Raw genomic sequence first — 21,611 nt, 5'->3', positions numbered from 1 at the left:
ATTGTTCGGAAATTTCTGTTCTGATGCATTTGGGATCCTGTGTCAAGAGTTTTAGCATCCATCTAGGAGATAATTTTCTCATATCCAAAATGAGATATGCCCATTCAGATGACATCCCTACAGCTTCAGTAACTTCTGAGGTAGTAGCACATTTTGGCTGACCACTACACGGATCATCATCTAAGCTGTCCCTAACAAACAAACTTGTTTGTCCACAGTTAAATATAAATGAGTAGAGACCCCAGTGTTCTGAAGGTCGGCATGCATTTTCTAAGCTTTCATTCCTTTATTTACGAGGTATTTAATCACTACTCACATCTCAATTTTTTTCATCTTCAGATATCACTACGTGGGAACAACAACTGAGAGGCGTCTGCACCACAGATCTATCCCCAGAGGAGTGATGCATCACATGTTTACTTATAAAAAATTACCAATTACTATGAAGGAAACTTGTTGCACTGATTTCAAGAATCTCTCCAACTACCATTTTTGACTGTCCTCAAATTACAACTCATTCCAAAATGTGAACATTTATTTGTATATCTGGCTGGCAACTCTGTTTAAATCTAAGAATTTCCATTGTAGGCTATACACCTTGTTACTTACTATTTACTCGACTGACGAATTTTTTCAGATGATCTTAATCACATTTAAAAACTTATGTTTATAAAGTAGTTTTTATATTGATGACATTTCATATGGTTGTACCATTTATCAAAATAAATCAAGTACATATAACAATAACGGTGGTTCACAAATTTCCACAAGTAAAACTCCATGCTACTTTAAATGGATTGCGATTAAATATCACATTTTGAAGATGCACATATATGATATGACCATTTATTTTATAGGTAATCCCATTAACCTCGCTTAATAAAATGAAATATTGTTCAGATATTTTTTTAAGCGAGAGGGACAATAAGATACAGAATTATCAAACCAATTTCAAATGCAATAATTAAATACATCAACATTTTTATTAAAAATATACATGAAAAAATACAAAGTACATAGATTAAACAATAGCAAGAGAAATAACTGTACCAAATCTCAAAGTCAACACACGGTCAAGATAAAATATTTTTCTTTTCTTTACATAACCATAAGTACTGAATAGCCAAAAAAGGTGTGTAAGTAATATCACATCTGTCACCTTTTTTTCTACATACAGGTATTAAAAATCACACGAGATCATAACAAATGTTCATGGGGCTGCATCTTTCATGACAACTTAAAGACATCTCCTGTACTTAACGTTATCATTATTATGCCATAAATGAAAAAAGGGACATGCCAGTTCTTAAACATTCTTTTTACATACAAGCATTAGACATAAGCCGGGACCGTAACAAAAGTCGAGGTGACTGTCTCTTGGATGGCAATTTGGGTGTCCCGTCAGCTGAAACTAAATGAATACCTTTCATGGGAGATACTTTCCCAGTTTTTTTCCTCAATGAACTCATTGGACGCAGAGATGTGTGGCCAGATGTTAAAGGCTGTTTAATCAAAGGGCTCCCTCCAAAACTAGGAGTTCGGTGAATTTTACCTTCAAACTCATCGTTGGAATACTTTGAAAGGCCTCCAGGCATCATCGAAACAACTGAGTTATATGCAGGAGATTGCCTTTGCAATAATATTCTGTTGCTGTCTTTCAAAGGAGAAGGATGATTTAGCTTAGTCAAAACATGATCCAAACGAGAATTTTGGATATCTTTTAAGTTATTGTACTCATTTACCAAATTATCAGTCAATCTTTGAAATGGATCAGTTATATTTTCTTTACTTAGCTCGGAGCAACTATCCAAAAGATGTTTCTTATGCCTAAAAGGGCTAAAGCTTCGGTGCTTCCTTTGATGACGTTTTCCATGACCAGGCAGTTGATCATGATGCCGTCTTAGATCCCCTTGCCTGAGCACATGAGAAGCAGAATCACTTGAGGAACGCCTGGGTTTAGTTCGATCCTTATAGGAATTAATTAATTTGGCTGAAGTATTATCAGATGATAAAGAATGGCAGTCAGATTTTTGTACATTTTTCATCGAATTCTCACTTGCATTCAATTTGTATCTAAGAATAAAATTGGGATTAAGATTTGTGCTGGAGGCTCTAGAGAGGCTTAAAGCCTTTTCACTCCTAGTTCTACCACTGTGCTCAAATAGTTTGACATTGGCAAGTACTTTTCCTGCATTTTGGGCACGAAGTTTTGCCACAGATTCTCTACCTGTTACTGGCTGCTCTGAGAGTCTTGGATCACTCAGAAAGACTGCTGCAGGATGCCAGTTTGTGATGGCTGTTTCGGAGGAGGCATTACAAATTGGCTCAGAGACATTGGCTCTTGATACATTATCATAGCTTTCACATTTTTTCAGATCACCTGGTGTTTGATGACGAATATCATTTCTTGAAATTTCTACCTGATCTTGGAATGAAGAAGCCCTTTTTAGTTGGCTAGGTGTCGATACAGCTGTGGATTTCAAGTAGTCAGTTACATTCGGCTCTTTGAATTGCAAGAACCTAGGTGAGTGAAAATCAACAGTATTACTTTTCCTTACATTCAGCTTTGGTGCAGCTCCCATATCCGTGAGAGACCCAGAGATGCTTGAAATGAGTGGCACTGCACCAGCCATATTGTGCTCCTTATTTAACTGGGGGCTGCTCACAGATTTTCCTGATCTCAAATGTAGAGAAATCTCACAGTTTTGGGGATAAACGTTTCTCAAACATCCCTCCCCATCTGAATTTTGACCTGGACTTGGATGCCTAAGACCTGTGAGAATTGTGTTGGGTCGACCCCTCTTCAAACTACTGTGGTTCACTCTACTGTGACCTGACCTAGCTGTGACCTCCTGATTATGGGAATTATTCATTTGAGCAGAATTGCAAATGCTTTGAGAGGTGCTATCAGTAGATGCAAGGGCCTTTTGCTGCTTCAAGCTGTCCCTTGACCTCCGACGCAAGGAGCCAATTTTTCGAGCACTTGGGGATCGAATTATCTTGTGCTCTGCACTCCAGCGTATCTTCAACTCCCTGCTGAGCCGCTTGGCCAGTTGGTCTGCTGATGAATCACTGAATCTCTCTGCTTCTTCCAGAGTCTTTTCATACTTTGATTGCACTGAATCTAAGCCTTTTGAACACTCTGAGTTGCTAGTGTTACTCTCTTTGTTGGCAATGGTGATGGTAGCTGGGCAAGTGTTTCCTTCAGATGTGGCACCCAACCTACCAAATTCTTCCATTAGCTGATTTTCAATGGCAGAAACTTTATTTTTTATCTCTTGATACTCTTCTTCAAAGGTGGCCATTGTGAAAGAACCACGCTGTACCTTAGTTGGTGGTTCATCCTGCTGTTGCTCTACAAGTTCTTCCGAAGATGTACCCAAGTCATGACAGTCACAAGCGCTTGGCGCTACTGGCATGCCATTTTCAGAACATTCCTTATGCAGTGATTTAGTTGCTGAATTAACATCTTTCTTTGGAGAAACACAATTAGCAAGATCAATCTTTTTAGCAGCCTTGTTATTTCTGGATGAGGAAGAAAGATAACTCCATCTTCTGACTGGATTTAACTGTGACTTGCCAGTTTTTGTTTTAGTATTTGATGAGGGATGATTGTCCTCCGTTTTCTGAAAAGGAAATTACCATTCTTAATAAAAGAGGAGCTGAATTCAAATGATAGAATATGCTTTGACAAATTTTGTTATAAAAAATAGGCAATGTTTGTAATTATTTCAAACACATTTTTAAGATATTTGATTTAAAAATGATTAGGAAAATATAGGAAACTCTTATAAACCCATGTTTTTACACCATGCACACTTGATATGTTTGGCTCAAACTTGCTTTCTATTTCAATAAATATATTCTGACTAATATTGTCATTTCATTTCAAAGACAAAGTATAAAAAACATAAACAAATCAATAAAACAGCTTTTACTAGAAATAATGACTTAAGAACTGTTCCTCTTCCTGTCAAAATATAAGAAAAATGCAACAATAATTTTTTATGGCCATGACCAATGAGAAAAGAATATATACAGCATTGCGCTTATAAACCTATTTGTTATAGGGAGTCATGATTGACCATAGGAAAAAATTAAAAAAGAGATAAAATTCAGGTTGATTCCATAGCTAATAAAATACTAGATAACAACAAAGGATTAAGAAATTTCAATTAGGATAACATGAAGAAGTAATAAAATTATGTCAAAGAACAGGAAGAAACAGAAAAATTATTTCAGATCTAAAATGGCATTAGGAACTGCTTGAATACATTTATTTAGACCTTTTGCATCCTGCATATCACTTTGTTTAACCGTCTTGGACAATAAAAAATTACCACATTTGATGAAATAAAAGATTTACCTTTTTTCCAAAATTATGGTTAAAAAGACAATCGCATCTTTAGGTTCGAACTACATTGGTTAGGGCTCAATATTGAATGTTATTTTTACCCTGGATAGTCAGTATTTCCTATTTGACTCCATTATATTTAAATGATTATTTTTAATTAAATATAATATTTATTACTAAACTGAAGATTGTTGTAGCTGGGATTGTTATCAAGCTCAACACTATTATGCGACTTGAATATCATGTTGCTGGATAATGGTGTGCTGAAATGATTGCAAGGTGTGTTCTTACTGAGTGGAATTGTTTATTTTTTTGAAAATTACCCTAATAAATTACCCCTGCTTTTGCAAAGAGGTTCTTTTCTTAACTATATGCTACTTGGGTCAACACATTTTCTCCAAACTACAGTGCTTAGAGCATTTGAGATTGCCACATGATCTCACAAAATCAGAATGTCACTTCTAAGATCAGAATTAAAAGGCATTAAAATGCACAATTAATTGCATCAAAATTTTGTTTTTGCTCAAACAAATCGTAAGCCATGGCCTATGTATTGCTACAAGAGGCTTATTGAGTTTGGTTTGCCCTATAGCAAAGCTATTAGATGATTTAGGATATTTTAAGAGGGGAGAAAATTTCAAAGGAAAGAGGAACTTCCAACTGCAGTTTCTAATCTTATGGAAGTCAACATAAACACTGCTGTCATTGTAAGAATACCATCAAATAATTTTAGGGTCACTATCAGATATTGAAAATTTCATTGGGTGGAATCCACAAGTTGGTAACAAAAAACTTGACTGAGGACTCAGGAAACCTGGAGTGAAATCATGATTACCACACAAAAATCAATGTGAAGTGTGTGCCTCATCTTCGTACAGTACAGACCTGCCTCAGGAAGAATACTTAAACAAATACAATAAGACTGCAAATGGTGATGATAAAACCAATCTCTTTTCATTATAAAAGCCTAACAAATTTAGCTCTGCTTAGAAATGATGGAGATGGAGAGAGAGAAAGAAAACTAAAATTGAAGGTACGTGAGCCTCACGAGAGGTATGTGATCAACTGAAAATACAATTGAGGATAAAACCTCTGCAAAACAATGCATCACATGGTAAACTTAAGAGACAGAGGCATATGTATCACTTTGAGATGGCCTTTCAGAGGTCCCATCCCTAAATTTACTCTACCACGACATTCTTTCATACAGTGGGCCTAATTAATTAATAAAGTCACTAATGTCCTTAATCCAAAATATTTAGCAAAGCCACATCGAAGTCTTCAAGCACTACAGTCTACACAATGAATGCTTTGAAAATAATTTTTACTGCCAAATTAGGGACCACCTTCATTTTCAAGGAATTGTAAATAATATTTCTCAAATATCAGCTGAAGCAGCACAAGCAGATACTTGGTTGTATCTAACTGATATGGAGGTAGTTTGACATGATTCATCATGCCATCATTTGATGCTTATGAGTTACATGAGTAAATTATTGGAGAAGAGCAGAAAAAATATTGATTGAATGTCAGTTTGCTACCGACATTAAGGTGGGATAGAAGGGTATGTGTGAGGATTCCTAGTGTAAAGTTTAGTTTTTACTTCATTCTCTTTTGTTTTCACTATATACACTTGGATAAATTATTTTTGATGCAATCTATATGAGATCTGTCCCAAAAACAAACTTTCCCATTTCATTATTACTTCATCCATAATTCAATTTATTTGTTTCCTTCGAAATATGTACTTCCTTCCACAGTCAATGCTTTTTCCATTCATGGAATGCATCTTGGAAAAGTTTTCTTATGAAGGTCTTGTAAAGAAATTTATTTCTACCTCATCTAATACCTGGAATCGGTTATCTTTTTTGGTGGACTTCTACAATGGAAGGTATAAAAAATCAGCTAGGCTGGGAGTTGATTCAAATCTGGTGAGTTTAACTGCTGGAGTACCAAACCTGTATGATGTTTTGCCAGCAGACGCATTATTTTCTAGCAGCATCTAGGTCTTGCTTTCCCCATACCTTAACACCGCCCTCTCAAATACCTCATTAAAGTACCTCTTCATCAATAGTCAGCTCTCTAGGAATGAAACTCGTAACAAACAACCTTCCACTAAAAACACCTTTCAACATATGAGTACTCTGCCCTATTCTTTTGGGTCTCAGCAATGATTTTCACAATCATTGCAATGACTGATCTGGTTTCATATCATTCATCCCAATTTCATCACCTGACAATAACTTTCACTAAGTTTCGGTAAGCATTTGAATGATCAAAGATGTGAAAGCTTGCCTGGGACTCTTCCTGTTTATCTGTTAGCACACAAGGCACAAAATTTGTTACATATATTTGATCATCACTAATTATGTGGCCAAAATCATGTTTCAACAGCTTATACAAAAAAATACTCCCTCAGAAACTTCATTGATATTTAGTTGATGATTTACTAGGATCACTGATTACACTGTCAATAAAGAAATTATCCTTTGAATTTGAGATCGCCCAGATTTCAGAATTCCTCACAAGAGATGAACAATTCTCCACGTAAGTTAATAGTAACATTTCCCAATTTTATAAAAAAATACATAAATGTTGCACTACGAGATCCTACATGGTTTACGTAACTCAGTGAAAACTAAGGGGACTGAGCATGCTCACTCATGAGCATGTGTTTTGTTGAATAAGTGGCTTAATAGGGCCACAACTATAACAAAGGTTACCGCTCCCACTGCATAGTTCCACAGTCATTACCATGCTGTGTCGTTCCATTAATGCAACATATTATGAAGCTGAGTCCTTTTATGGACAGACTCATATGCACAATCTTTAATGGAAATGTGCATTATACATGCAAATAGAAGTAAATTTATTTAATATGCATGATTCTATTTCCCAGTTGGGGGGTGAAAGGTTTACATAGAATATAAACAGGAATAATATTAAATGAGTAATTACCTTTTTCTTTCCAATACTCTTGCACAATTCTTCATTACTCTTCCCTGGATCACCGTGGGGACAACTTCTAACACCACACATACCTGGTGATGCACTAGAAAAAAGAATGAAATGCCGAACTATAGTTTAGTGTCTCTAAGAACAAGGTAATACATAATTCATAATGCCTCCTAAGAATTTTTCAAGATTTTTCAAGCATGAATGAAAAAACTTAAGAACTTGGCTAAACAACCAGGTTATTTAACACAAAGATGGTATTATTTACTAGAAATGTGTTCACAATTCAACCCCACTGTTTTACATTCCTTAATAGACACCTTATCAGCACAGACAGCCATGGTAATTTCTCTTAAAATTCTTTAGTTTTTGTGAGAGGAAGGAGTGGGAGTATTTTATGATGATGAATGCAAAACGGTGAATTTTCTTCCTGGAGATGAAATAAATTATCAAAACAACATACGTGGGAATTGTTTTCAAGTAATTATTACTAAGAAAACAGATGTGTGGATAAACTTTATTCTTCATATTTTTTCGTTCTTATGTACCTAATGTTGTCAATTACAGCTATTAATGTTGATTTGTTTTGTTTCAGGAAGCTGTAGATTGAAGTAACTCGTCATGTAGAGAAGATAGCTAAATGTGACTTAGTTCCTTCTTTTGAAAGATTACAGTGCAAGGCAAATGCATGATAAAATGGCTATTTTTGGAAATTATAGCCATCACATGACATAGTTGTGAGGTATAAAGGAATTTCCGAACTGGCCACATGTCACTCACAGATGATCCAAGAAGTGGAAGACCATCACTCATTGATGATGCATAATTACATGTAATGGTATTTGCAGATATCAGCCTCCATTATTAAGTAGAGAAAAAAAATTATTTTCAGATGTAATTAATTAACTATTAACTTTTTTCTTATAATTTTAGAAATAATCAATAAACAATATAAACCATATCTCATAAAAATTGATAGAAATGAAATTGTAATTATAACGAGTCTTTTGAATTACTATGATCAACTAAAGCTATATTACATTATTCAAAAAATACCAACAATGCAAGACAAACAATTGCTGCAATCTAAACAAAAATGCAGAATGGGTAAAGCTTGCTGAAAACAGAAGAGAAATCAAAGTAGTAGTAGTTTTAGGGTCGGTGACCAAGAGCTAAGGTCATTTACACTATTGGGGATGGATAGGAAAGGAAGAAGGGAGGAGAGAAATCCAGCATCAGCATTTGCTTACTCTTAACGAAAGGCACCATGGGGTCCACAGTTAAATGTTTCATCCGACAGAGGGCCCACTCACTCAAAGTGCTCAACAGAAAGCACCTCAAGTAGGGATCGGGATACCACTGAAAAATCTGCGCCCACAAGGATTTGAACCTGGGCTCTCAGGGTGGAAAGCCAGCACACTAGCCTCTGCACCAACCCGACCCCCACAGAAATCAAAGCAATGCACAAAATGAAATAATTTAATTTAATGCTACTTACTTGGGGTGAATGCAAACTTTAGGAGAACATTGGCCACATGCAAGGTAAGGCATCTCAATGTCATGTGGAAAAGAAAAGCGTGCTGATTTTCGCAAAAATGACTTTGGAGTTTCGGTCATCGGGACACCAAGCCTGAAATTAACATGCATCTACATTAAGCATGCAAAATACTACTGAAAGGGGTTCTATTAAACCAAGGCTCATTATAGGCTTTGCTAACAATGTCAGTTAATATCACGGGATATTAATTTAATTTAAAATTAAGTTCATTAATATTTGTCAACAATGGATATCAAATATACATTCTTCTCCTTAACTAAACATTATGCTCCAAAGAAGTTTCTAACATTGTCAATATGATGCAACAATTTCAGAGTGTAAAAAATCATTCGCCCTAATCAGGATTCGAACCCGGATCTTTTGATGTCCAGCCATGTGCTTAAGCAAGTTAAGCTACCAAGACATCAATTGTTTCATTGTAATGCACATTTAGTGGATGACTCTGTTAAAAGTGACTGCTGCGGCATCTCTTGCAGTTTCGTGGAATTGTCAAGATGTATAAATTGTAAAAGTGAAAACTTTATGGAGAGAACTGCAGTATCAGTTGCAACAATGGAAATGACATTTTGAGACTTGGGACCAAATGTGAAATAGCACAAAAAGCTTATTAGTGTAAGCAAACCTTTTAGTGGTGTCACAAAAGCCTGCCATAGAAATTTAACACATAGATATTCAAGTTGTCATGATGGAGTTTAAAAATAAATTGATAGTACTTCAACTAAATCATAAGGTTAAAAGTATAGAGAAATGTATTATTCGAGTAGAGAGTAAATAAATGAAAGGACTAACTTTGTAGTTCCACACGAAAACAGTTCCACACCACACACAGTTTTCGTGTTGAACTGCAAAGTTAGTCCTTTCATTTATTTATAATTAATCGGTTCCATAAAGTTACGCCAGAAACCATTAATTAGAGAGTAAATCCTGAATATGAATTAATAGGAAGCAGCGATGGGTCGACTCAATTCTTTGGTGCCACCAATTCTTGAGACAAAGCTGGATGAAATTTGTAGCGCCAGGCATAATTTTTGGTAATTTATATTCATGTTTATCGAGGCACAAATACTTGGTTTTTCAAAGATTCAATCACAACAAGACCTGGGTTACTAAATAAAATGTCACAGGCATCCACAGCTGGGCATGGTATTAATCACTTTCTGATTACATGAAATTTCTCATTAACTAATCATACAAATTCTAATAAATTTGCATTCCTTTGCACTTATTTAAATTATTGCACTTTTGTTTACTGTTTCCACTACCAATAGCGTGATGCCTATCCATTTACACTGACCATCAGAACCAAGAGCTGAGACTGACACACCAACGCAAGCTAAGAATTGAATCATATTTGGAACCAAATAAAAGTTAAGTCGACCCATTGCTACGTGACAGAAATGAAAAAAGAAATGGAGAAGAAAATCAAAACAGATCTGCTTAGGGAAATAGAAGTTCTTCATTATTTTCAAGTTCTTGAAACAGTGATTGAAAACTTGCCAAAATACAAAAAAGCTCCACTACACAGCCCTGCCAAGAGCTATCAAGGCACCTATAAACTACACAAACTATTTGCACGCATAATTAAAAGTGAAAAAAAACAAGCACAAGATACCTCTTAAAAATGCTCTGCAATACTAAGAACCTTCTAGTAACAGAATCCACAACTCTAGGTAATTTACGAGTATTGGACATTCAAAAAAGTCATCATAAATATTTTGAGAGCTGGCTACAATATTGGTTGCAGTTATGTATTATGGAATCAATCAAAAATTCTAGACTTGTACTACATAATGATGTAGCCTGTTATTAAAAACTGAATCACATCCTATGAATGAGTTACAATCTAAATAGACGGGAACCAACTACAAAATATAGCATTTATATTTCAGTAATCTTCCAAAAAACTGGATTATGGAGTTAGATCCATATTGCAGTCTACATTCAATTTTAAGTATTTTTTAAGGGATATGGTTCTAGTTTCAAATTTAAGGCAACTCAAAATTCAATCCAGCATCTTTGCTGTAACTATGATAACACTTGATTGCTTCATTAAGTGTTAGCGATAAGGGCTGCATCTTTATCCTTCCATTCAACAAGGGCTCATCTACAATTATACTTTATCATTTGTCAGTTTCTATTCAAATGCATCTACAATTTGCAATCTATTTAAAATTATTTTATCAACTTGACTTATTCATTAATAATAATTTTTTAAACATCAAAAGTGCATTACAGAAAATACTCTCGGCAAAAAATTGTCATAAATTTGATTTCCCATCTAACAGTACCACAAGTTGTATTTTGTTAACGATAGTAATGCAAGTGAAAACCATCTAATTATTAATTACTTGAACCATTTAATTAAGATTTTCCTTCCAACAAAATTAAATGGGCTGGGTGAGGTTTTTCCAACGGTCAAGTTTTACTCTTTCTTATATGCAGGGATTTAGGATTAAGCTAAGGTCACACACTTCAGAAAGAAAAATATTAAAATTCCTATTTACAACCTCTCAAAATATTTACAGTCACTTTACAAACTCTATGAATACAGCAGCAGGATGTACTAATCTAGGAAGCTTCTATATCTAACTTCAATACTTCCTTGTATTATATCAAAACAGGATCCATTTTTTATATTTAATCAATCTCTTTAAAAATTTGGGGTTTCAATAAGTCTTCCTGTTAAAAAAGTAAACTTGAGTACCTAACTTGGAAAAATGGAGATAAACTACCATGTCACTTACCAACCAGCAACATGAAAAGAAGCCGAGGACTCAACAGCCTTTCGTTTCTTCACTGGTGTTTGGAATGAACTGTCTGATGATTCAGTTGAGTTTGCAGTTGATGACCCTTTGTAGGAAGTGGGAGACTTCCTAACCATCCTACGGAAGCCACTTAACACACCTGGGAAAAATATTTTTTGGCCAATTAAAAAACTGAATTCCCACACCTGCCTACTACATATGGTTAGGAATGGGTGCCACTGCAATCTGATTATGACATGGAATACACTCTCCCTGAACAGAAAGGCATTACAAAATTAAATTTTCAATTTACCAGGCTTTTCCTGGATTTTGAGACCTTTATCCCAGCTGAAAACTGTTGAACCTCATAATGCGAGCATAATCCACCCTGCGATCTTTCCCAAAAGCAAAATACCCACTTAGTGAAACGTTCCAACCTTTACCCACTTACAAAACAGTTCCTTAGTGAGGGGGAGGGTCACTTAGTTTCAACTCCCAACCGGTCGCCACCTTAACCTCAAAAAATATTATATATCACATCTCCTGTAACTTCTGCCGTGCCTTCTACGTGGGCGAATGCACAACCACACTTTCCCTCCACATGAATAACCACCGATATTCCACCAAATCTCCCACCTTCCTTAATTATCCCATCCCTACTCACACTGCTTACCACAACCTATCTTTTGATGACTGCTTCTTCATTTCGGTGACTGAAACCCTTCCCAAATTTGCTGGTATAATAGAGGTCAGAACCCGCAAGATGGTGCATATCTGGGTGACCCAGTCATTTAAACTGCCTGGGCTGAACCAAGCCCACTGAATACATCATACAGCTGCCTAGATATCCCCTCCCACCCGCTTGTTCATTTCCTGTTGGTCCCTCCTTACCTCTCCCCCACACATGTCCTCTCTGCTCTTCCCTGAGAACGCCATTCTGATGACACTCACACGATATAATGTTTGGACGGCACAATAGAACACAAATAAAATAGTAACACTTAAAAGGACACTCACATTGTAGATTGTTTAAGCTTTCGGCCTTCTTCAAGTAAGAGTGAAATATGCCGTCCAAATATTATATGTTTATACATATACACACACACACACAAATGCATATATATATGTATGTAGGTATATATATGTCCAAACAGCTTTCTTACTTACCTGTCAGTGACTCCTTATAGCCTGATAAAGGTAGCTGGGACCACCGAAATATCAAAGTTAGCTATGTTTGTATTAGCCTTTTTATCTATTATTTTAAACTAAATGAATTACATGTGTGTATCAGGAATATTTCATACATACAACCACACGTATTCAAACATGAAAAACCCACCGATCACAAACAGTCACATGGACCTATACCTGCATAAGGAAAAGGGATAGGAACACTCATTACAGACAAACACAGGAGAGTTCGGGAAGGTGAAATTGAGTAGGGCACAAGTGTTAAATGTAAAAACTTCCCTTGACCAGGACTTGAACCACGGATCTTTCGGCTTGCTGGGCCAATACTTTTGACCATTTCAGGTATTGAAGAAACGTAAATCACAATGAAAGCTGCAGGGATTTAATGTAAACATGACTCCCATTCTTTGGCCAGGAGATGGCATTCAGGGGCTATTTCACCCACTATAATATATATAATATTATATATATATATATATATATATATATATATATATATATATATATATATATATAAAATATATATATATATAATATAATGGGCTGACACAATATAACACAAATAGAAAAGAATAGACACATTTAAAAGAACACTCACACGGTAAATTGTTCTTTTAAATGTGTCTATTCTTGTCTATTTGTGTTATATTGTGTCAGCCCATTATTGTGCCGCTCGTGTGAGTTTTTCCGTACAATCGTTATATATAATATATATATATATTATATATATATATATAATTATAATATATATATAATATATATATATATAATTATAATATATATATAATATATATATATATAATATATATATAAAATATATATATATATATAGTATTTTTGGATGAGGTTCCAACCTGTCACTCTTCTTTTACAGATTCTGTAATTATGATTTTAACAGTTAAGCGAATGAAGTACACACGTGTCATAGACTCACTCCTCCTCTTCTTCTTTATTCCATCAGGCTGATCCTCTCTACTGGTGCGGGCTGTCACCTTGGAAATATCCACAAATGATGGGAGCCTCTTGATCAAATTCTCAGGAAGTTCACCCAATATGTGTGAATTTTTGATTAATAGCTGTTAGGATGAGAAGAAGGGGAGCATAACATTTTAATAAGAATCAAACAATGTTCATTACCAAATAAGAAGATAGAAAATAGACCTGAATTTACATTACCTCAATCACTTTAACGTGATTACTCAATTGAAATCCTTTTACCGCAATATTTTCAGTTATCCGTCCTTCTACAGGCATTAGGGTGGGAGCCATAATTATTGAAAGGTTGGTGATGTCCATTTTGTTTTTATCTGAACAATCAGAAACCTTCCGTAGAAACTGAAAACAATAAATAAATACATTTTATTGATCCCAGGACATTATAAAGTATAGAACAAGTTAGAGAAAAAACAATCAGCTGTTTTTACAATCAATGAAATTATTATGAATTTTTCTGAATATTTTCAGACAATGGTCATTGTACCTTTAAAGTGTAGTTCCATTTAGCTGATACCATGACCTTGTACAAACAAAGGAGGAATTTTAGCCTTTTCCCCAGCACGAGGCTAATAACAAGGGCTGACCAAAGGTTTTAAAGAATATTTTTAAAGAAAAATTGAGAATAAATATTTTAAAAGACCTTTACAAAGACAAAATCTAGCAAGTAGACACAAAAAATATGACTTTGTTTATGTGTATGTATAAATAAATATAATTGGGTGAATGATTACGCTTCCATAGATCAGTGGGTATAGCTAACATCATGCTAGACTCATGACATTATTTCCAAAATGATAGGGGAAATCATAAAGTAAGAGCTACTGATATTTTTGAAAACAAAAGAAAATCAGAGTATAAATCACCATTCATACATAGATAAATAATTCATTATCACAAATTTTCGACAACTGTAACTGAGCTTTTATTCTAAGTGAATAATTATCCTTGTGTATTATTATTATGATGATCCAGACTGGACCTTATTGATGAATTATAACTATCAAAACAAATGTCATAGTAAGCCTGCTACAATCTACAACTGTAATGCAGTCACGGATGCAAGACTGTGATTTGCATGCTCCAAAATGATCCTGTAGTTACTCGTCACTGCCAATGTCATCTCTTTGGATTCTACCCAAATGCTATGGAAATGACTTAACCCTAGTTTTTGGGTTATTTCTTTATCTTCATAATCTTTTATGGAGAAAGGCCCAACTCAAAGTATATATTGGTAAAACAGTCTAATGTACAACAGGTATATACATGAGTGATTAATTATTGAATCTTTTAAATCTCAGTCTCAGTTAAAAGTCTGAAATCTATCTAGCATCTTTTGAAACTTAAAACTGTTAAATCTCATCTATACTGCGAAATCAAAAGGGACTTTTCCTTTTAGGTTGTACTTAGTTCTGATTAATTCAAGGAATCATTGGTGTATTTTCAATAAAATCTCTCAAATGGAAGGGTATTGATTTTAAAATGTGTTTTGTTGTTTTTTAATTTGATCATTTGAGTACTGTAGACAAAAATATAATAAATGTAGAATTATAATTTAGTTATATATTCAAAGAAAAATACTGTTGCGATGAAAGGTACATAGATTTGCACAAGTGTATAATGCTTTTCTCATGTTAAATCAAAAAATGACAAATTTTAAAACGAAACGTTTCCTATGAAATTTCAAACTTTCCAGTCACTTCCATCCTAAAAGCCATACAAAATGATATAATTACGCATTCAATACTTTTAAACTAAATTAGCTCCTAAGACATTAGAAACTTCAGTTATTGATTCAGATTAATCATTTGAATACACATGACAGATATAAATAATAAACCAAATCACTTACCTGTGTAAAATAAATTAAAGTGCTAAGATGACCCATGGGAAGGAGTAGACAACAGAGAAGTAAACAATCAATGACTTTGTCTTGCATTTTCAGGCACCTAAAACAAAAATTATATAAACTAACGAGGAAGGACAGCATTCAATTTTCCATTATCTATGATGGGCCACTGCTTACCTTGAAAATGCCTCATGATAAGAGTATGGTATTAATGGTTCTGGCAGCTCACGGAAGAAATGCTTCAAGGTATTAGCTATGTCAATAACATGATATTCTTTCTTTAGTCCATTTCCTTCCTCGAGAGAAATCTGAAAAAAGGTCTCAGCTCATGAGAGAGGTATTATTTATTTCACTAATTCATTTGAAATCAAATGAACATTCATGCAATCAATTAGGTACATATCCTTAGCACCATCAGTTGCTAAAAAAGGTGATTGCAATGCATGAACATGAAATACTGATTGTGCAAGAGACAATTATAAAATAAATATATGATGATGATAAAACTATAATACTATTAAACCATAAAAATATAACGATAAAACTGTTGACTGAAAACTGAATTTTTGAAAAACATCTCCGTTTTTAAACAGATTCTGAATTTTAAAAAACATTTTGAAGGATGCATATCAATTTTCATGTGTTATCTAAACCTACAAGATATTTCTACTCAGAAACCCATTGAAAAGACACAATCACAACGCATTGTTTTCAAGTAACTTCATTTAATACTGAATTTAGACTAAAGATCATATTACTGCATTGAGGTGTTCATTATGATTATTGTTAACAAAAAAAAACAAACCAATATTTGTTACAATTGAGAAACATCTTTCACCATAAATGTAATTAAGTGAAGATTGAGATAATATCCTGCATATCACTCTTTAGTACTATGGGATGGGGTAAATAAATTGTGAATTCCAGTTCTGAAGGATAAAATGCAGGTTAAACTAGACCTATAAATTTGAACACAGAGCAGGCAATATTATTATTATCATCAGAACTAGTATTGCATATGTGACAACAGCTATTGCCATCTGATCTAAGGCTTAATAATAAAATTTGTGAATGACAAAACTTCTTAATTAGTGCTGTTTAGTAACTTCTAAACAGTGCTGCAGGAACTAGGGGAAAATAATTTATATAAACCATTTTTATCCATAAATATTCTAATGCCAATTAGCGAAATTAGGACAATGGTAAGCAACTGCATTATGTCACAATATATTTGGTAGGCTCACCCATTAGATTTTGATATGTTTATGTCAGCAGCATAAAATTAGGTTAAGTTAAATTTATAACCCGAATGTAATAATGTCATACCTGTATGCTGCAAGGATTTGTACAATTGAGGTTAGCTCTGCCCTCAACTGCCAATCTAACCTACTTGTTTACTGATGTTATTAGACATAAAACATATGATACAGAATGCTATTATGTGACATAATAAGGAAATGATTTTCAAAAGATAACATGTTAAATTAGTAATAAATATACTACCTCAATAAATTGGAAGAAACATTTGCAAGATAGCTGATAAAACATCCATAGTCCCACACTTAGAGCTATGAGTTTGGCAATCCTATTACAATTTGGAGCTTAGTCGTATAAAATTATTAATACCTTGATTTCCTTCTGTCTTGCATTGGATCCTGCTTTTCGAAACAATCCTTCAGTTGAAATATTCTCTTCAATAAATTCACAAGCATCAACAATAAATGAGGGAACTTCAACTGCAACCCCAGACTTCGATGTAATTAATTTACCACACAAAGAATGAAGTTCTACATTAAACAATTTCTTTCTCAGGCCATCCTTTTTTTCCTGAAGATTTAAGTGAGAAGTAGGTACTCATTGGAACTCAATTTAGTATTTTTAAACAAAATAAGAATTCCGACATCGTTTGGCCCTTTTTAAATTGGCTGATAAAAGTGAAAACCAATCAGCACATTCCAGAAATCGGTCATTTGCATATCACACAATGAGAATATTAAAGTTATCTCTTCATATTATGGAATGAATATGGATGAAATTATTTTGAGCGAGAAAATGAAGAAAAAAGGATTAAATGCCGATATAGGATAATAACCTATCGAATGCATTATCGTATGCTGAGGTAAAACTATGAAAGGTCGTTGGAAAACACAAGAATTTTTCTACTGGAGTATTAGGATGGAAGAAGAGATGGAAGGCTTCTCAATGAAACTACTCAATGACAAACAGCAGTTTGAAATACTAATGACAAATAACCCCAGTCTGGGTATTATTATGTCAAATCTTGAACTTAAAATTCACTCTTTTGTGGGAGCAAGATATTCCAGCGACAATGCAGTATTAGAGACAATAATAATGATAGTCATGTAAATTTTGTAAGAGCAAAGAATGAAACTTGTGACAGCAGGGGAGATACTAATCAAAAAGCCCAATTAAGAGTAGGGAATAATAAAAGTCAATTGAAAAAATGTAGATTCTGAGGCAAAATAATTTATGGAAGACTGCAAAAAGAGGGAAGAATCACAAGGGCAAGTACAGAAGAAATAATGAGATATGTAATGAAACATGAAAACAAGTTATGGAGAATTAATTAATAAATAATTGAAGACAATGGCAGAAAATGTTTATTTATGCTAATGCTTCCAATCGTTTGTCGGCAATAACGATGAAAAAGAACACATTGGCCGCAGCTCGATGAAATCAAATAGTTTTTATAAGATTACTGAAGACCATTAAATCATAAACATGTCACAACTGAGAAATCTGAATCATGAAAATATTGTCTTCTGTAACCTTATGAATACGTTTGTCATAGCCAAAGGTACTTGTATTGCCACAAGTCACATATTACACACAAAAGGAAATCATTGCTTTCAATGGAAACATTTAGAGATGTACAGTGACGCGATATTATGCACCTCACTGGAGTCAAATTCCAGACATAAAATAAATCTTGACAACAGCAGTTTGTCTTCAACATCTTCAATGAGTACCATGTGGTTGAAACAACATTTGGAGAGGGCACACACGTTAAGTAGATGACACATGACCCGTCTAACTTAAAAAACAATGACCCACAGTTTTCACCGAAATAAAATGTTTCCAACAGTTTTGTTCTGTAAAAGGAGCCTTTTCCTCACCGCTTAATGCACCTCGATTATGGGCTGGAAATTACGACCATATTATTTACAATAACTGGAGGGTATTAAATTATTGAAGCGAATTATTTGGGTTTTAATTCACCATCACTTTCAGGACAAAATGCTAAGTTCAAGTGACTGAATTGTCACAAATATAGTTCCCCTGAGAAACCAGGTATGCCGGCCAAATTAATTTTTAAAGGAAAAGTCAATTAGAAAATTACCAAATCACGGAAACGATCACCATTTCCAGTGGCAAGCTAATGATACTGTTGACTTTATCATAATCATTAAAGGAGTTTACGAATATGTATTAACCGCACTAAGGGGGTCTTAACATTTGAAAATTTCAAAATAAAGCACACATTAATAAAGGACTCACCGCATATTAGGAAAGTATGCACATAAAAAAGTATATATATGTACTAGTTGTGATAAAGAATGAGAAAAAAACTGAAATATATAATACCAAACAAGGGAGAAATATAAGAGAATATAACACTCACCTCTTCTCCTTTCTGTCGATTTTTTTTCTGTTTAAGAATATTTTTGAAACCTAATTTTCTTAACTCCTGAATTACAGCATTTTTCAATACCTCTTTATCACATAAATCGGGAAAAACATCCATTATAAGATCTCCTGTCAAACTACTTCAAATTTCGATGGTTTCGGTTATTTCAAATTACTGTATTTTATGAAACAAACGGTGAATTCCATTGGCCACTGCCTGGCCAATCAAATAAAATGACACGGAATTCCAAAACAAACCACATGCTAAAAGCGTACCATCGCGCTGTAAGGTATTGAACGTTATTCTTTAAAGAATATAGAAATAATTAACACTTCTAAAATATGAATCGATGATATTAAGCAGTTATTATAGATTTTTATTTGCGACTGTAATTATCCCTAGGCGTATTCGGTTGATTTCAGTCCGCAATAAAGCAGCTGCTTTGCGCATGCCTAAAAGAATATGCAATAATTTTCTACTACCACTGTGGCATACGTAGGAATTAAAGTATGCAGTATTAATTAATTGAGGTTATCATGAAAATATTTGGCAACCCACACAGCTCGAGTAAGAAAGCTTAAGTGGCGATTTTAACTCTGGCGCAGCAGCAGTAAATTTAAATTGAGTCAAATGATGGAAAAATTAGACGAGGCTATGGTCAAGCAGGAAGGCATATTAGAAAACAATGCTTTAGAAGAGAGAGTTTCAATTACTTCGTAAAAGACTATCGAAATACTTTCATTAAAGACCATAACATGAATGTCTAATATATATTGTTTGGTTCACCCTACTTTAGCATGACCGTGTGGCCTAATGGATAAGGCGTCGGACTTCGGATCCGAAGATTGCAGGTTCGAGTCCTGTCACGGTCGACATTTATTTTTCGCAATTTTTCAGTAGACGTGCAACATTTTGTTATCGCAGCCAAAAAGGATTTCTCAAGAATAGTTTTAATTTTTTTCGAATCTGTTATTTTCATTCAGTAGCATGAAGACGGTTCAGGTCCAGAAGTCACATTTTTTCTTACATGACCTCCCAAGATCGAAGGAACAGTACAGGGCGTTTTCACTCTCAATTACTCGGTTACAGTATGATCGACAGTTTTTTCAAAAGCTAATTTAATTGGTTCTTGAAAAACCAAAAACGATAATTTTCTTCCTTTTCAGCCTTGCACAGCAACTTTTCACATAGCCCATGTTCCTTCTCTACAGTGACTTCAAAAACATTTTTTAAAAATTGTTTTGGATCTAATGCTCTCAGGTGGAAAAATACAAGGATGAACACCCTTTCCTTGTTTTTAGATTGACCCGGGAGGTGCTTGAGCTTTAATTTCCAGTGGATCACGCATCGTATTGCCGTGGGACGCTCTTGATAGCCATAAAATGTTAGTATTAATGGTGAAAATTTGTATTTAATTCTAGAAGGTATAATATGATGCTTCCGAGATCAGTGAACTATTCATTTGTGGCGAAAAACAGCATTTTCTTCGTTTTTTGAAGCTTTGGGTTAGCAGGAGAGATAACCAGAACTGAAGATGTTTTCTTCATCATAATCATCATCATGGGTTATCCATTCGAGGATTCGACTTGAGCCACTCTCAGTGCTATTTCGAATGCTTCCAGTCTTTTATTTTCCCTCGTGACTTGTAAACTATCATACTCCATCATATAATTCTAGTAGCCCATCCTTCCAATGAAATTCTTGCCCTATACGTTTCCTTCACATGCTCCTCTTGGTGTCTATAACAGTGGCCAACTTATTTCCCTCTTTTTCGGATATTCCTACAAACAAAAACCAACAAAACTGCATCAATTACCGAAGATAGTATAAAACGTGACTTACCGTAGATAATGGGCTATTGCAAATGTGATAATGCAAAGGCTTAGTCGGAATGTGCGTAATTGGAATACAAATGTTTCAGCATCTGAATATCTCGTCACTTTTATGCTAGAGAGAAGAAGAAATACTTTGAAGAGAGTGTGTTTGAAGAGGGATGGGTAAATTGGTTTGCACCATATAAATGGGGAAAATATGATTAAATTATGAAGGTATCGGCTATGATCAGATACTTGAATTTCAATTGATTTTCTTGCGATTATATTAGTTTTTCTGATTATATAAATAAAGAAATCAACGTACAAATATACGCTAACTGGAAGATTCTACGATTTGTTGCTCACTGAGGAGTGCACCTGGCTTCCAAGGCACTCATTCTTGTTGCGATTCTACGAGGTGCCTGCAAATTCGATCTCCCAGTATTTTTCTGTCGAATTACTTTCACCAGAAAGTAGAATCTTCATTTACTTCTCAACATGATC

General features: G+C 34.4%; 1 protein-coding gene and 1 non-coding gene across 2 annotated transcripts; one reads left to right on the top strand and one right to left on the bottom strand.

Moving 5' to 3' along the window:
• Positions 1–1,005: 1,005 nt before the first annotated feature.
• Positions 1,006–19,444, bottom strand: LOC139698831 (uncharacterized). Its single transcript, XM_071597764.1, has 9 exons — positions 19,288–19,444; positions 17,271–17,471; positions 15,822–15,952; positions 15,648–15,744; positions 13,979–14,137; positions 13,722–13,878; positions 11,612–11,771; positions 7,313–7,406; positions 1,006–3,626 (listed from the first exon to the last, which is right to left on the bottom strand). Exons 1-9 carry the CDS (start codon positions 19,408–19,410, stop codon positions 1,320–1,322), a joined length of 3,429 nt encoding a protein of 1,142 aa, XP_071453865.1. The 5' UTR covers positions 19,411–19,444; the 3' UTR covers positions 1,006–1,319.
• Positions 19,445–20,092: 648 nt separating this feature from the next.
• Positions 20,093–20,165, top strand: TRNAR-UCG (transfer RNA arginine (anticodon UCG)). Its single transcript has one exon. It is a non-coding gene; the product is annotated as a tRNA-Arg (tRNA).
• The last annotated feature ends 1,446 nt before the right edge of the window (positions 20,166–21,611 follow it).

The sequence above is a fragment of the Hetaerina americana genome, unplaced genomic scaffold (assembly GCF_022747635.1).
Source record: "Hetaerina americana unplaced genomic scaffold, ioHetAmer1.1.p SCAF_9, whole genome shotgun sequence".
NCBI lineage: Eukaryota > Metazoa > Arthropoda > Insecta > Odonata > Calopterygidae > Hetaerina > Hetaerina americana.
Note: the sequence above shows the minus strand (reverse complement) of the source record. Positions and strands in the feature narration are given on the sequence as shown.

Coding starts and splice junctions, on each gene's coding strand:
- LOC139698831 (XM_071597764.1), bottom strand. CDS start 19,410: ATGGATGTTTTTCCCGATTTATGTGATAAAGAGGTATTGAAAAATGCT. Junction 15,953..17,270: donor CAAGACAGAAGGAAATCAAG/GTATTAATAATT, acceptor ACCTTTTTTCAG/ATTTCTCTCGAGGAAGGAAA. Junction 14,138..15,647: donor CTTTAATTTATTTTACACAG/GTAAGTGATTTG, acceptor TATTGTTTTCAG/TTTCTACGGAAGGTTTCTGA.